At 27.7% G+C, this 15,108-nt stretch overlaps 1 protein-coding gene across 1 annotated transcript; it reads right to left on the minus strand.

Moving 5' to 3' along the window:
* Nucleotides 1-161: 161 nt before the first annotated feature.
* LOC116766817 (protein artichoke) lies at nucleotides 162-15,108 on the minus strand. The gene is made up of 5 exons (XM_032656936.2): nucleotides 14,899-15,108; nucleotides 6,281-6,496; nucleotides 3,065-6,187; nucleotides 2,593-2,885; nucleotides 162-1,379 (listed from the first exon to the last, which is right to left on the minus strand). The coding sequence occupies exons 2-5, from the start codon at nucleotides 6,435-6,437 to the stop codon at nucleotides 810-812; spliced, it is 4,143 nt and encodes a 1,380-aa protein (XP_032512827.2). The 5' UTR covers nucleotides 6,438-6,496; nucleotides 14,899-15,108; the 3' UTR covers nucleotides 162-809.

The following is a 15,108-nucleotide window of genomic DNA, read 5'->3' on the forward strand; positions in this document are numbered from 1 at the left end:
ACGGGTAGAAAAACGCTACAGTTTTATAGCTAAGTAATTTATTAGATATTTTGGCAGTCTTGTTGGTAAATCAGAACCTACAGAGGAAATGTGCTGGACCAAATAAATGTAGGATATTAAAAACGAATTGTAATATTTCAAAATTTTATTATTAATACTACATTTTTATCATGAACAGACCGGTCTTATTTAAAACAGTAATGATGTAATAACTTTTACAATTTAAAATAAAACTAAGGTATGATATTTTTTTGTTTCATCTTAAATCATAGCTTATTAAATCTATTTTTTTATTATTATTATTATTTTGCATCATAATATAAATGCAATATCGACTATAATTACTTCTATGACTGATATATTTAAAATACATTTCTAATTTGGCACAATCTATATTTACATTTAAGGCTATATAATAATATTTGGTAAGTAATATTAAAAAGTAAGTAATAAATGCGTATGTAACGTTTAACGTTTCAAAAATTTAATAAGAAAACCGATTAACAATAATATAAAATTTTATAATTTTTATAATGTACAGTTTATAAATAATATTGTTATAAATTAATTAATAATAGTATTACATGATCAGACTTATCATAAAATAAAAAATGATGTTATCAGAAAAAATAAATATAAACCTTATCACAAAATTCGTTATTCAGGTAATAATAGCTTTGAATACAAATATCCTATAAAAAAAGTAGAAAATATGTAATAAACATCGTGATCGTAGATTATTTGAAGATTCCCGTTACAATAATTCCTAAATGCATTTGTGCATAGTAATTATAAGATATAATTTACATCTACTCACACTGTTTAAACGGTGTCGGTGTATTGTTTGAAATAGTATTAATATCTATATCTGTAGATTGAACATCAATATTCGTTGCAGTGAAATTGTCATACGATATATACTGTGGTGGCTGTTGGACCTCTGTTTTTGGTAACGGTGGTCTTTTCTTTGTTTTCATATATCCTAAAACTGACACTAATACTATAAAAACAATGAGGCCTATACAGCCACCCACAACCAAACTTAGTCTTCTAGTTAACAGTTCTGTGATACCCATGTACGTGTTAGAGAAAGGACTATCTAAAGCCGCACTAAATATTTCGATTGTTGTAACACTCGTGCATTTGCTTGTATGAGTGTTATTCATATAGGATCGCAAGTTTGTAAAAACTTGCTCATCACCGTATAAATTCACACCAGAATGTTCTGTGAATGATGTTGTTGTCTTGCCATAAAGGGCTGAAGTTGCTATATTACCAAAGTCACCTAATGCCAGAACACAAATGTTATAACGAGCTCCCGGTGTCAAATGACTCAGTCTGGTAGTCCGAGCTGTAGCGTTCAAAACTTTACCACGTATCTGGGAACAAACAATGCACTTTCATATATCGTCACGCTTATTTAATATGATATTTGTACAGCTTTAGAAAAGTTTGCCGGTCGTATAAACCATTGTTGATAGAAGATTTAAATGGTTTGCGGTTCTACCGAATAACCTCGGGCGAGAAACATAAATATTTTTTTATGGTCCATTGAAGTGATGCACAGCCTTTGTATTCAAATGTTTGCTGTAATACTGAGTGTTGCTTTTTGTTTTACATAAACTCTGTTTTGAATCATTGAATTGTAGCACACACGATAGCAAACTAATGGGATATTACATTATAAACTATAATTTCATTAAGTGTTTTTTTAATAATTTAATTTTTTGTTCCTTTATTTCTACAGTATTTATTTCTTCTTTTATAAGTAAACATGATATTTTAATAGACATATAATATTGTTTTCAATAATCTCATATGTTTATTTATAAGAAAAAACTTGGTACCTCTAAAAATTAAGCGGACTGCTTTGTAATTTTATATGTATCGTATGTATGCGAAAGTTTATTTGTAAAAAAGGTGTTCTAATCTGTGTAAACCAAAAGATAGAGGTCTGCAATTGTTCTCTTAGCCCGACATACCTACTAAATATATTTGAAAATAATCTTTAAGTTTTAAAATATGTATAGATATCTGACTTCATTAAAAAGTTATAAAAAAATTTAAGCAAGAAAGATATTTATAATCCCAGTTATGTGTGTTTCCTTGCGCCAACAAAAGGTTTTTAATCTAAAAACGCTGGTAAAGTCTAGGTCACCAGCCAATGTTGTGTATATTGCATAAGAAATATATTTAATGAAAAATTTAAATAATACTCGCAAGGTATTTTTTTGGTGAAAATAGAATATTATTGATTTATATATATAGCAAACGTAAACAAATGTATATTTTACTGAATTTGAAAATTTATTAACTAATGATTCTAAATTGCTATGTATGTCATAAATCAAAGTTATAAATAATTTATCAGACAGGCATATTAATTTGTCTTGCCTGCAGTTTTAATATAAATAATACTATATAACACAATGCAATAAGTTAAAAATATAAATACCACATAAAATTTTAAAATTCTGTACAACGTGTGAAGTGTTTATATTTTAAAAATTATTATTTTATTATCAACATATTTCACATATTTTTTTAAAGACCAATAATTATTGAATTTAAATAGTTTATCTCAATACTTACAACGTTTGGCGTCTGTTCTTTATAGTAAGCTACTTGGTAACCATTTAACCCACTTTGGTTGCGACTTTGCCAAGAAACTAAAACCGAGTAGGTCTGAATATCTTGTATAGCAAGTCTCTTTATTATTGGTATGTCACAGAGCTTTTGAGATGTTAGCTCTATAAAGCTTACTCCGTGAAGCTCCTCTGGATATTCGCAACGTAAATTTCTGCTTCCTTCTAAAACAATTTTCAGATGATCCTGAGTCCATTTCCAAAGATCTTGTGATTCACAATTACATGTCAAAGGGTTTTCTGTAATATAAAATCAACACGTTATTGATTTATTAATCCTTATATATTTATATCTTTTTTTAAATAAGTATTCATGAAATATAAATTATCAAAATAATAAAAAGTTATTTCTGTAATTTATTCCTAAAATTGGTTGATTTATTTATTAAGTATCGATTGAAAAATCTATAGACACTTACCATCAAAAGCTATTGTTTTTATTTGTGTTTCCAGATTCGTTAACATTTTCAGTTGAATTATTTCAAAATAATTTCTCCTCAAATCAATATGAGACAATTTTTTTAACTTTATAAATACGTCCGATGTTATAGTCGATAGCCAATTATCGTTCAAGTAAAGTTCACTAAGACTGGGGAGATTTCTAAAAACGTCCTTAGTTATTCTTGTAATATGATTGGCTGATAAGTCTAACGTCTGAAGATTCTGTAGATCTGATGTAAACTCTTCTATTTCTCTTATTGTATTTCGAGAAATATTTATCAGTCTTGCTGAATATAGCCCTTGAAGCCTTTCTCTCGGTATATTGTCTAATTTGTTTTGACTGATGTCTAACATTTCCAGATTATGAAGTTTCAGAAAAGCTCCTGGTGATAATCGAGTAATAAAATTTTGGTTTAAAATCAATCTCTTTAATGATGGAAAATATTCGAAATCCTTACTCGTTATAATGGTTAAATTAGTATTTGTAATAATTAGTTCCTCTAGAAGAGGAAATAGCTTAATTGGATATGTTTGTAATAATTGTTCTATAAAATTGGATGAAACATTTAAAACTGTCAATGCTGGAAACACGGATTCAGATAGACCGGTACTAGGAATATGTTTGAAAAAATTACAGGATAAATCTATTTCCTTTAATCCCGTTGAATATTGCAGAAAATTTGGTGGAAGAAAAGTCAGTTTATTATTACTCAAATTTAAAGTAACTAGATTTTTAAGCATGGGTGATTTAAAACCATTAAGAATAGAAATCTGATTATTACATAAATTTAAGTTCCTTAAATTCTGCAAGCCGACAAATTTAAAAAAATCTATTGTCTGCAAGTGATTATGACATAAATTTAAATTTTCTAGAGACGTTATATTAAATAAAGCCAAATGCGGAAAATCGAAAAAACGATTTCCTTTTAAATTTAGTTCTTGCAAGATAGTTGTGTAAGCAAATATGTCTTTATGCAAATCTTTTAAGTTGTTATAAGCTAAATTGAGTCGTAACAAGTTTTGATTCTTGATAAAAGTGGAAGAAGGTAATTGAGATATGTTTGATGATTCTAATGTCAACACTTGCAGTGATAAAAGGTGTGAAAATGTATTGTTCTCTATATGAGTAAAATTATTATTAGACAATACAAGCGACTTAAGTCCCGCTGTTTGTATTTGTAAAATATCCTCCCCTGTCAACATATTCATTTTAAATTCCAAAACATTTAAATTTGGTAAAAGCTTTAACAGGGATCCCTCAATCGTTGTAATTGAATTATCACTCATCCGGATTTGTTTGATTGGTAATGTAGATATATTGAAGTTAAAAACTACAATTTCATTTTCCGATAAGTCCAATATTTTTAATTTTTCCAAATGTATTAATGCATTTTTTGATATATGTTGGATTTTATTACGTTTCAGATAAAGTTCCTCTAAGGTTTCAAGATTATAAAAAGTTTCATTACCAATTTTGTTTATTCTATTATTACTTAGATCTAAGTACTTTATCTTTTTTAGATGCATAAACGTTCTATCTTCAATAAACATAATACTATTATTTTTTAAATACAACCTTTGTATATTTACTAAATCTATAAACAAGTTGGATGTTAATAATTTTATGTTATTATGGTTTAACCACATAATCTGTACATTAAGCTGTCCTCTCAAGGAGGTGTTTTTTAACAAAGTCAGAACATTGGAACTCAATTGTATAGAAACCAATGACGAATTGCGATTCGGAAAAATATCACCAATTGTAGTCAGATTATTGCTTTGGAGATTAATATGTTGAAGTTTTTTCAGGGTTATAAATGCATGAGACTCAATATTTTGAATTGCATTATTTTGTAGATGCAATTCCAAAAGTTCAGGAAGTGGATTGAAAATATTTCGTCTGACATGGCTCAGTTCATTATTTTGCAATCTTATTTCCTTCAATGCAATAAGGTTATCAAATATAAGATCATCTAATTCTCTAAGTAAATTATTATCTAAACTTAATATTTCGAGTCTACGATTATATTGAAAAATCTTACTTGGAAGCATTTTTAAAAAATTTGTTCCCATGTGAAGTTGTGTGAGATTGTATAAAGAATCAAAACTTTTTGGACGTACTACCTGTACAGCATTATGTTCTAAATTTAAAACCTTTAATGCCAAAGTGTTGTAAAATGCATCTGCTGGTATTTCCAGAATATTATTTTCGGATAGAAAAATTTCGGACAGAAATTTAAGGTTAGCAAACAGACCTTTTATATGATGAATATGATTGTGACTTAAATCTATCGAACGGATATTAACGGTCCTCTGAAACGTGTTTTTTTCAATATTTACAATTTTATTTCTACTTAAATCTATAATTTCTAAATTCTCTAGTGAATAAAATGCTTCTTCCGCTATATAATTTATTTCGTTACTAAAAAATATTAGTGTTTTTATGTGAGGCATACTGTTAAACCAATTTTTTTCTATTTTGTTAAATAAATTAGAACTTAAATCTAAACTAACCAAGTTTGGTACTGTTACATTAATATTGCCAGGAATTAAACTTATTTTATTCCAAGCCAGTCTTACGTTCGTAAGATTTTTAAGATTACCTAAAGCTTTTAAAGGAAAAAAAGTAAGAAAATTTTCAGTAATATCTATTTCGGCTAAAGTTTCTTCTAAACTCTGGAATGCATTTTCTGATATATTTGCTATTTTATTTCCTCTTAAATTTATCTTTTTTAATTTAAGCTTCTCAAAGGTGTTTTCTTCTATGTTCTTAATACTGTTGAGTTGAAAATCAAGCGTTTCAATATTTTTCAGTCCCAACAACGCATCGTGTGGAATTTCGTTTAACTTGCTAGCAATAATGCTTAAAGATGTTAGTGATTCGTCGATAGTTTGGAAGGTGTTTGGTTCAATTCTATTTATACCCGATTGGGTTATCTGCAAACTATTTATTTTCACATGAATAGGAAAAAAGTCAGCTTTCAATTCTGTTGTTGATCGTTCCAAATCATATATTGACAAAGAGTGAATTGTTCCTTTAATTTTGGATAACACATTTCTTACAACACTGGCTGTTGCACTAGGACATTCCAAAAATAACCCTGCAATCAAAACATAATTTAATCAAATTCATATAAAATAAAAATATCATAAGAGAAAGTTTCTAACTTTTGTCAAGTTATATAAGCACGTACCCTCTTTAAAATTATAGCACGGGCAAATTGGGTTTTCCGCCAAACTCGGGCATTGTGGTTGTTCTTCTCCGCGCAGTATTGGAATGTGGATAGTAATAAAGAAGGCGTATATACCACATTTCACAATTTGTGAGCGAATAAACATACTCATGTTCATTACACATTATTTTAGAACCATTTCCCACACGGAGCTTTTAATTTTTCTATCCGTTGAATCTAAAACATTCCAAAAAGCTATATATATTTTAATTATTTCTTAATTTCTAAAAATCGATTTTGAGACGTTCTTTGAATAAATTGATTAATTTAATACAAAATGTAATCCTCGCGCCATTCATGCTAATATTTGAGAAAAGGATATTGAATTACTTTTTACCATTAACAAATAATTTCTATTCGCATCTTTTTTTTTTTCACAATTACAAAAGCTTCGTTTTCTAAGATTTCTTCCAATTGATTTTAATTTTTAGGCTCGACTCTCGACGTTTACAATTGATTCTCTCAGATTCTCCTTAAAAGCGTTAAACAAAGGGTTTCTAAAACCTCTATAATTACACAAAGGAAACGCGGCGTTGCTTTCTAATTTAAGTGTACCGCTAGGAAGGGGCTTAATTAATCGTTGTTTCTGGGTGGATATGCACAGTTACTCTTCTTATTAATGTTCCGGGTTACATATTTAATTTAATCAATTAATTATTAATGAAAACGAGTTTATTTTATAGTTTCACTTTTTTTATATACTCCTTGCCATTAATCAAATATATTTGCAGGTAACAATACAACGCCGTAATCTTAATTATATCGGTAACATAACCCTTCCTATTAACAAGGGATATTAAGTAAAGCTATAACAGTGCTTAAGAAATTTTTATCTTAATAAGAATAGTTAGTTAAAAAAAATCTACTTTTTTAACTAACTATTCCCAGTAGATGATCTAACTAATGAGAAGTTGGGTGATTGCTGCTAAATTATTTAAAACAGCTGCAGGATTAAAAATAGCCTTTAAACTAACTAACTAAACGAAAACAAAGTGGCAAGTGATAACTTCATGAAAATCTTCTGTGAAGCGGTGTCACTACACTGGTCAAGCCAGCTATATACGAGATGAAATTTGCTTTTCATTGGCTTACTGCAGATATATTTTACCAGGAAATGCTTTAGTGAATTCTGTTATTTAATGTTATTTAATTTATTCAAGTGAATATGCTTAGTAATTTAAGAAAGTACTTTAAATTCAGATTATTTATGTTAAAAACGATAAGACTTCTTTGAAATTTTTTCTTGTACTTGGCGTTCAATAAATAGGTTTATGTCAGCCTCTTCTCATACAATTTATTCGCAGATAATTAAGAAAGATATTATTTAGAACACAATTTCTAAGAAATAGATTATTTATTTAAACTCATAAAATAACAGTTTCTATCAAACATGATATTATTACTTTTTTTATCATCAAACACAAAAATCAAATAACACGTCTGATCATAAGCTTCCGTCGCACATAGAAACATATTTGCTAGAATTCCTACAGGGATGGGATATAATAGTTTAAAAGAGGTAGGCATGGAAGGTTCTTTTATAACAAAACTCAACTCTAACAGTTAGTTTGCACAAAGCTTGTGTGGGAAAAAGATTACCAACAGGCTGGTTATCTTCAATTCCCATTTATATGTATATAAATTAGATTCTCATTTTTGTATATCCACATGTTTGGGTTAAATTTTTTTTTGCATACATTTATTTTATCTGTGTTTAAAAATTCATAAACGCGGCATTTATTTCACGTATTTTATAAGTTAGATAATACACTTGGTATACTCGTATATCATACATTTATATATTTAAGCTAAAAATATCTTTATTTACAAAAACTGCCTTATATCATCTGAAATTACGGCAGTTAAATAGACAACATTTATTACGCTTCATATAAGTTAATAGTATACACTTAATACCAGAATATTTTTTAACTTATACAATTTAGAAACGTTCAAAATATCAGTTTATAATAATCTGCGTAAAATTTTTATAAACCTGAAAAAAAGTCGCTCATTTATATACCGCCTTCATTGAAAATTCTTTATTTTTCTTATTTGAAATAGAAATTCAATATACCAGAATGAAGAAAGCATTTTTTTGTGGTAATGAATTTTTTTTTTCATGGTATTAAAACAACAAATATTCACCGTGACCATGGTTTTCTACACGTAAAAATCATGTTTCTGTGGATTTGTCTATAGATATATGTGTGAATATGTGGTATATCACAACAATAAAAATGTTGGTCTTTTGAAATAAACCAATCAGACACTTAATTTCCTGTATAGGCAATGTGTGGCCACTTGAAGGTGCCATTTGCTGTAACAATACTACTCTGTAGTGTCTCTGTTCTGGCCCTATTCGGTTCTTTTTATATCAATGACGTCTTAAATTCAATGTTTGTTTGTAATTTTGATATAAATTTATCAATATTACTAAAATAGTAATAGTTTTATGTAAGCTTGAGTTTCTTTCGTGTTCCTAAAGCAAAATGTTACAAAGTTTTTTTTCGATTGTAAATCTGTCTTTCATCAAATGAACTATGCCCCCATTTAACAAATTTTGGTTCCCTATTTAAACTTTGGAACAGAATGTCATAATTTTTATGCAACATTTCTGCCATTTGCATTGGAGTCCTAATATCCGTATCCAAGTATTATCTCTATCCATATTGTTTGCAATTTATTTGACATATTCAAACTTTTTTATTTATCGTCCAATTTCTTCATTTCACACAAAATATTTATTTTCTCTGAACTCTTGATACAAATTGTAGTAGTTGCTTCTAAAAGAGCACGATCACCAAATGTTTTCAAATTATAATTTTCTGATATAAATTTCGCCATATATGTATTTATTTGAAGGACATATAACATGTCAATGAACCAAAAAATAAGGCTTGTTCATAATAAAATTTCCTACTGTCACTTTTACATCAAAATGCTCAATTCATAAATGTATCCATGTATATTCCTGTATATGTATTCGGTATATGAATTTGGCTATGACGCCACATTTTAAACAAACTTTCTTTTTTATAAAAATAATGAATTTTTATTTTAGTGTATCAGGATATTGTCGTAACAATACACGAAGTTGTTTATATCAATATCAAGCAATCTTTTACACTGTTAAAAAATAAATCTGAAAACATATTTTTATTCGAATTATTTCTAATCTAAGAAAATTCTTTGATATGTCATAATATGTTCATGAAATTTTATTTCCATGTACTTTTATACATTTCGTAATAGAATTTCAATATCATTGCCGTTTGAAATAAAAATATTCTTTATTCATATTCACTTTTATTTTGACGGCAATAAAATATAAATTGTATGTTTTATTAAAAATAGTTTTTAGCATTCATATATTAATTAAAAAAATTTGAAAGGCAAGGCTTGATTATATGGGATATATATTCAAGTCTTGACATATATTTATATACATATAATATATCGTAATTATAAAAAAATTTATTAAATTTATTAATAATCATGAATAAAAGTTATGTAACAAAGTCTATGTACAATTTTTAAAAATAAGTTTAAATCGTGAATCTTTAGTTTCTAAGAAAATTGATAAACTTATAATAATTCATATATAAATTAATATAAAATATTTAATTAAGCCATTACAGGTTCCCTTATGAGACTCGATGGATAACAAAATTTATGTTAAAAAAATTTTAAACTCAAGGACTTTATTATATAGCACAGAATCACTTACTTATAGAAGTTTAAGTACATATTATCAAAAAATAAACTCTATTTCAGAGTCTAATCCATGCGACTACGTAATCTAAGACTATTAATCTGTTATCGGAGAACGTCCGCTTTACAAGGTAAATTTACTGCGTATAAAAATAACACAAATGAATAAAAAACTCACTCATAAAATTTACATTTAACCGACATTTTTGTAAAAAATAATAAGCGATCTTAACACGCTTTATAAAAAGCGAATGTTTTTCAAAAGTAATTACTATGAATAGTGGTACGAAACATGCAAAACTAATTTTAATTAAACAATAACTTAAACGCAAATACTACGTCCTGTTTGAGGGCGTTCTTAATATTTACTTTATGCTAAATGAACACGAATAACCCACTTAAAATGGTTTCTGGGTCAACGAAGGCTCAGTAGCAAGAATGACACTTCTTTGAGTATTTGTTGTATACTCCAGAGTTGCTAAGACAAAGCTTTGTTTACCACGAAACGTCGTCGCCGATCAACTAAGACAAGTCGAGGTTTCTTAAGCTTTGGGCTATAAATTGTCACACTTGGAGTTTTTCAGGTTTTTATTTACACGAAAAACTTGTAAATAAGGGAAGTCTTAATACTTTTTATGTGGGTCGGCTTTAAAATTATAGAATAAATTAGATTTACATTACGTTCTAAAAAATTAAGCAATATTTTTATGCATTACAGCAAATGTATTCACATGTATAGACTATATAACCATATGTTGTATCGTCTAACAATATAACAATTTCAGTAATATTTTCATTAAATAGAATTAATATGAATTAACTTCATATTTCAAAGAATATCAAAAAAAAATCTCGGTAGTCAAATCTTCCTCGAGGAACGTCTTATCTTAATGCTATTCCTCTGATAGTACTCAGACCCATGAAAAGATGATTACATTGACAAATGGCCCGTCCCTTGAGTCCTGAGGCATATTAAATATCTGCCCATAATCTACGGGCAAATGTAGACCAATTAAATGTCTACTACATACAGATATTATTAAGACTGACTGTATTTCAGACTGTATTTCAATGATAAGTACTAGTATATTATCCAGCATATGAATAATTAACTGAATATCCACACGGGAGGTTTTTGTTCTATTCTATTGCTTCTATACCGATGAGAACACATAACTGTCTGAATGACAATTGCTGATAATACATATTTTAATGATGTGGTAATTTTTATTTAAAATGTTAATGATAGTTAATAATTGAGAAGTTATTGTGTGTAATAATTCCATAAGTAATGATATTGTACTCATCTTCCATAAAAGTTCCACAATAATTTTGAGAACCAGCCAAATTTAAGTAAAAAGGATAAATATACTTTGATGTGTACTTGATTTCAATAATTATTTTTTATCAAAACGTGCAACTATAAAAGAATAATGAAATCTTAGAATTAAAAAATGAAACTATTAGATAACATTCCTAAAGTACTATGTGTTAGAAGTAACTGACAGAAATTTTAATATATGGTTAAATAAGAAAACAAAAAGATGAACTGAAAAATAAATATTAAAATTAGATGTCTGAAAATAAATTTTGAGTAGTAATTGTGTATTCATACCTTTATTAATTTGTATTAAAATCAAAATAAACTTTATATATACATTATATAAATATATTATATATGTATATATATATATGTATAAGTATATTTCGGCAGAACTTGCTGATTGTAGTTGAAGCACGTAGCATGCAGAAGATATTAAAGATGAATATTAATACAACTTTAAAAATTATACAAAAGTGTAATTTTAAAAATGAATTGAACTTTACCTTATTGAAGTTTAATCTCGATTCTCTTTAGAACCGTTCATAATTATTCACGCCAGAGTACATTTAATCAGACTCATGAACTCCGAGTATTGTAACAAAAATATTCTTTTAAAACTTTAAAGTCCGCCATTTTCAAGTTGTAATGTAAGGCGCACAGAGTTACTCTTTCTTTTATTTAACTTGTTTTTATAGTTTGGTTTGACTTTAGAATAAAAGCGAATAACGCAAAAGTTTAAACGTTATGAAACTGCATAACAATAGACTCATTTAAAAGATCGAAAAAAAAACTTGATTTACTTTTTGCTGTCCCGTAGTATGATGGGTAAATTAAAAAAATATTAATATTTTCTTGTAGCTGATACTTATGTTTCGCTAATTCATAGTCTATAATACAGCAAACTAGTATAAACATACTTTTGTCATTTATTATATTTTTAGAAAAATGTAACGAGTGGTTAATGGCGCTGATAGAAAAAAAAATTGTATTATAAATGTAATACAAAAATATTAACCTCAATAAGCGCCTTACCATTAAAACAGAAAAAATAGTTTTAAAATTTCAACAAGATAGGAATTTGAAATGTTTGTTTATCAATTCTATAAAAACATTACGAAAAACATGCAATCTCATTGCAATTTCAAACAAACGCTGCATTTTAAAGTTTAAGATTTATATATAAAACTTAAAATTTATAATATAAATAATATTATATTAATTAAAACCGTGCGCTTTAAACATTCAAAGTGGGATACGTACAATCTAATTTAAGCAAGTTGCACAATTTATTTCAACGGTCTTCCATTATGGATGTAGTGCCCCAATTACTGATTACATTATAGCAGCAATATAAATGAGGACAACTTCCGCACAAGATCGTTGTATGACACGCAAATATCGGATGACCTATCGAATTTCAAACTTAGTAAAGGACCACGAATCTCATAGAAAGGATATCTTATATGTCATTTGAAGATTGCATTTCAATTTGCAGAGAGTTTTAAAAGTCTAGAATACGCTCGTTATTTTGAGTAACCAGCGATATCTACGGAAAAGCAATTCTAGACGCTTAAGTACATAATTCCGAATTCTCAGAAGTACCAATTTTGTTATATAAAAACTAATTATTTTTTGGCAACTTTAGTTCAATAGCACATTATAATGATTTCCTTAATAGTTTTTCAATTATATCATTTATTATAAAATTATGTTATTGACACTCAACTTTTAACAGTAGTAGTAGTTTTTTGACTACAGCTATGCTAGGCTGTAGTCTAAAAAACTGCATCTCAATTCAGGTTCTTTTGAATAGTGCCATTGTCTTACTAAACCCGAAATTATATAGGTAGAACAGCTGCATTTTTTATAACAAGCGAGTTCCAAGGACCCAAATTTTTTTCTTCTTTTCATTTCCCCAAGTCTTATTTCTTTTGAATCCTTTTTTACTTTTTAAATCTCCATAATCCCAGTGCCGGCAACAGATTTGGAGGTGGCACTCGCGCAACAAGCGATAATGGGAAACAGTAACTTCACATCAGACTGCTACAAAAGGCGCTCTTCAAAACAATTGATAATTTTGTTATACAGTCTAGCAATAATGAGAGGAAAGAAAATATATATATTTTTTATTATTATTTTTTAAGCAAATTATTAAAAAAGACAATCGATATAACACTGAATAAAAATATCAATTAGTCACATCGTGTCTTTGAAGTTCATAAAATCTGTTTCTTTAAGACTAAATAATAAAACCATGATTGTTTTTTAGAACACCGGGAATTTTTATAAAAAAAGTCTTTGATTTTCCTATTTCATATTAAAAAAGCTGAGAACGTTGTGATAAAATATTAATTAATGTTACGTAATAATATCTATTATAAATAGAAATAATATAAACAAGTAATGTCCGGTTTATGTTTAATGTAAAGAAACATATTCTGGGATAAAAACAAATATGCCTGTGGTAAAATCATGTTATTAATTAATTTGATTTTATATCTTTACAATAATACGAAATACATAATTCATAACTTCTGTGAACATATAAAATACAATAAAATATTTTAATACATTTAATTATTACATGAAGAATCTACTTTAAATGGCTGTATTTGTAAAATTTACAAATCCATAAGTATCTCCCCAAGAAGTAATTTGCGAATCCTAAATGTAATCTTTACTATTGAAGCTGGAGAAACAATAATAACTTTGAAGAAACTTTTGCGACAAAATTGCCTTTCAAGACCTCCGGTTTAAAATAAAGGATTGATTAACTTTGGGCAATCAATTACTTATTTCTTTAATAACGTGACTATAATATGAAGTAAATGGAGAAACTATCTTAAAATTATTTCCAAGAACTGACTATCATTGATATCGATAATTATGTCTTGATTGTTCTTTTTTAGTCCTGTTAAAAGTAAAAATAATGTTAATTTTATAAAAAATAAGCTTTGGTTCTAATAAAAATATCCGAAAAGCTTTCATAAAATATATCCTTGGTGTTTTCGTCAAGGTCTAACAAATGGTGCTTATCCTTCTCAAGAGATAAACGACCGCAGTAGAGTGTTGAGCGACTGAGCTCGTCGATTTTGAAATATCCACAAACGCCTCCGAACGGACTATTGATTGGTATTCATTGCTTATAAGCGAATAAGCTAAATAAATTGAGAGGGTTTTCTGTATAGAAATAGAAATAAAGGGTAAGTTATTTGATATATCTGAGCTGAGATCGGATTATTGTTTTCCGAAATATTCTCTATCAGTATTATATATATATTTATCGTACTTTTTTGATGTGAGTCCAAATAATTATCTTTTAAAATATATGACAGATTCTCTTACAAACTAACTGAGAATATATTTTTCGTAGGATAATTTAGTAAAATCAGAATACAGCACATTTTAAAGATTGATAACAATAAAAACCTAAAAGTAATTATCTTTTTTATGACTACAATTTCTAAACGCAATTGTTATTGTTGCAACAATTTCATAAATATAAGATAAAAAGTTTTCCAGCATTTAAAATCAAACTTACCATGAAGAAAAAGTAGAGAAATCTCAGATGAAATTCCATGACGTCACACACAATAAACTTATATTAATCCAAAGGAATAGTGGTACAACTTTTGTAACACAACGTTTTCAAATGCGCGCTCGCTCCAACGATATAGTTTAGCAAATGACCAAGTAGTGTAGAGCGTCCGTGCCGTGTCTACTCCCAAAGCTCACTGGCAGAGTGATCTCG

The sequence above is a fragment of the Danaus plexippus genome, chromosome 10 (assembly GCF_018135715.1).
Source record: "Danaus plexippus chromosome 10, MEX_DaPlex, whole genome shotgun sequence".
Classification (NCBI taxonomy): Eukaryota; Metazoa; Arthropoda; class Insecta; order Lepidoptera; family Nymphalidae; genus Danaus; species Danaus plexippus.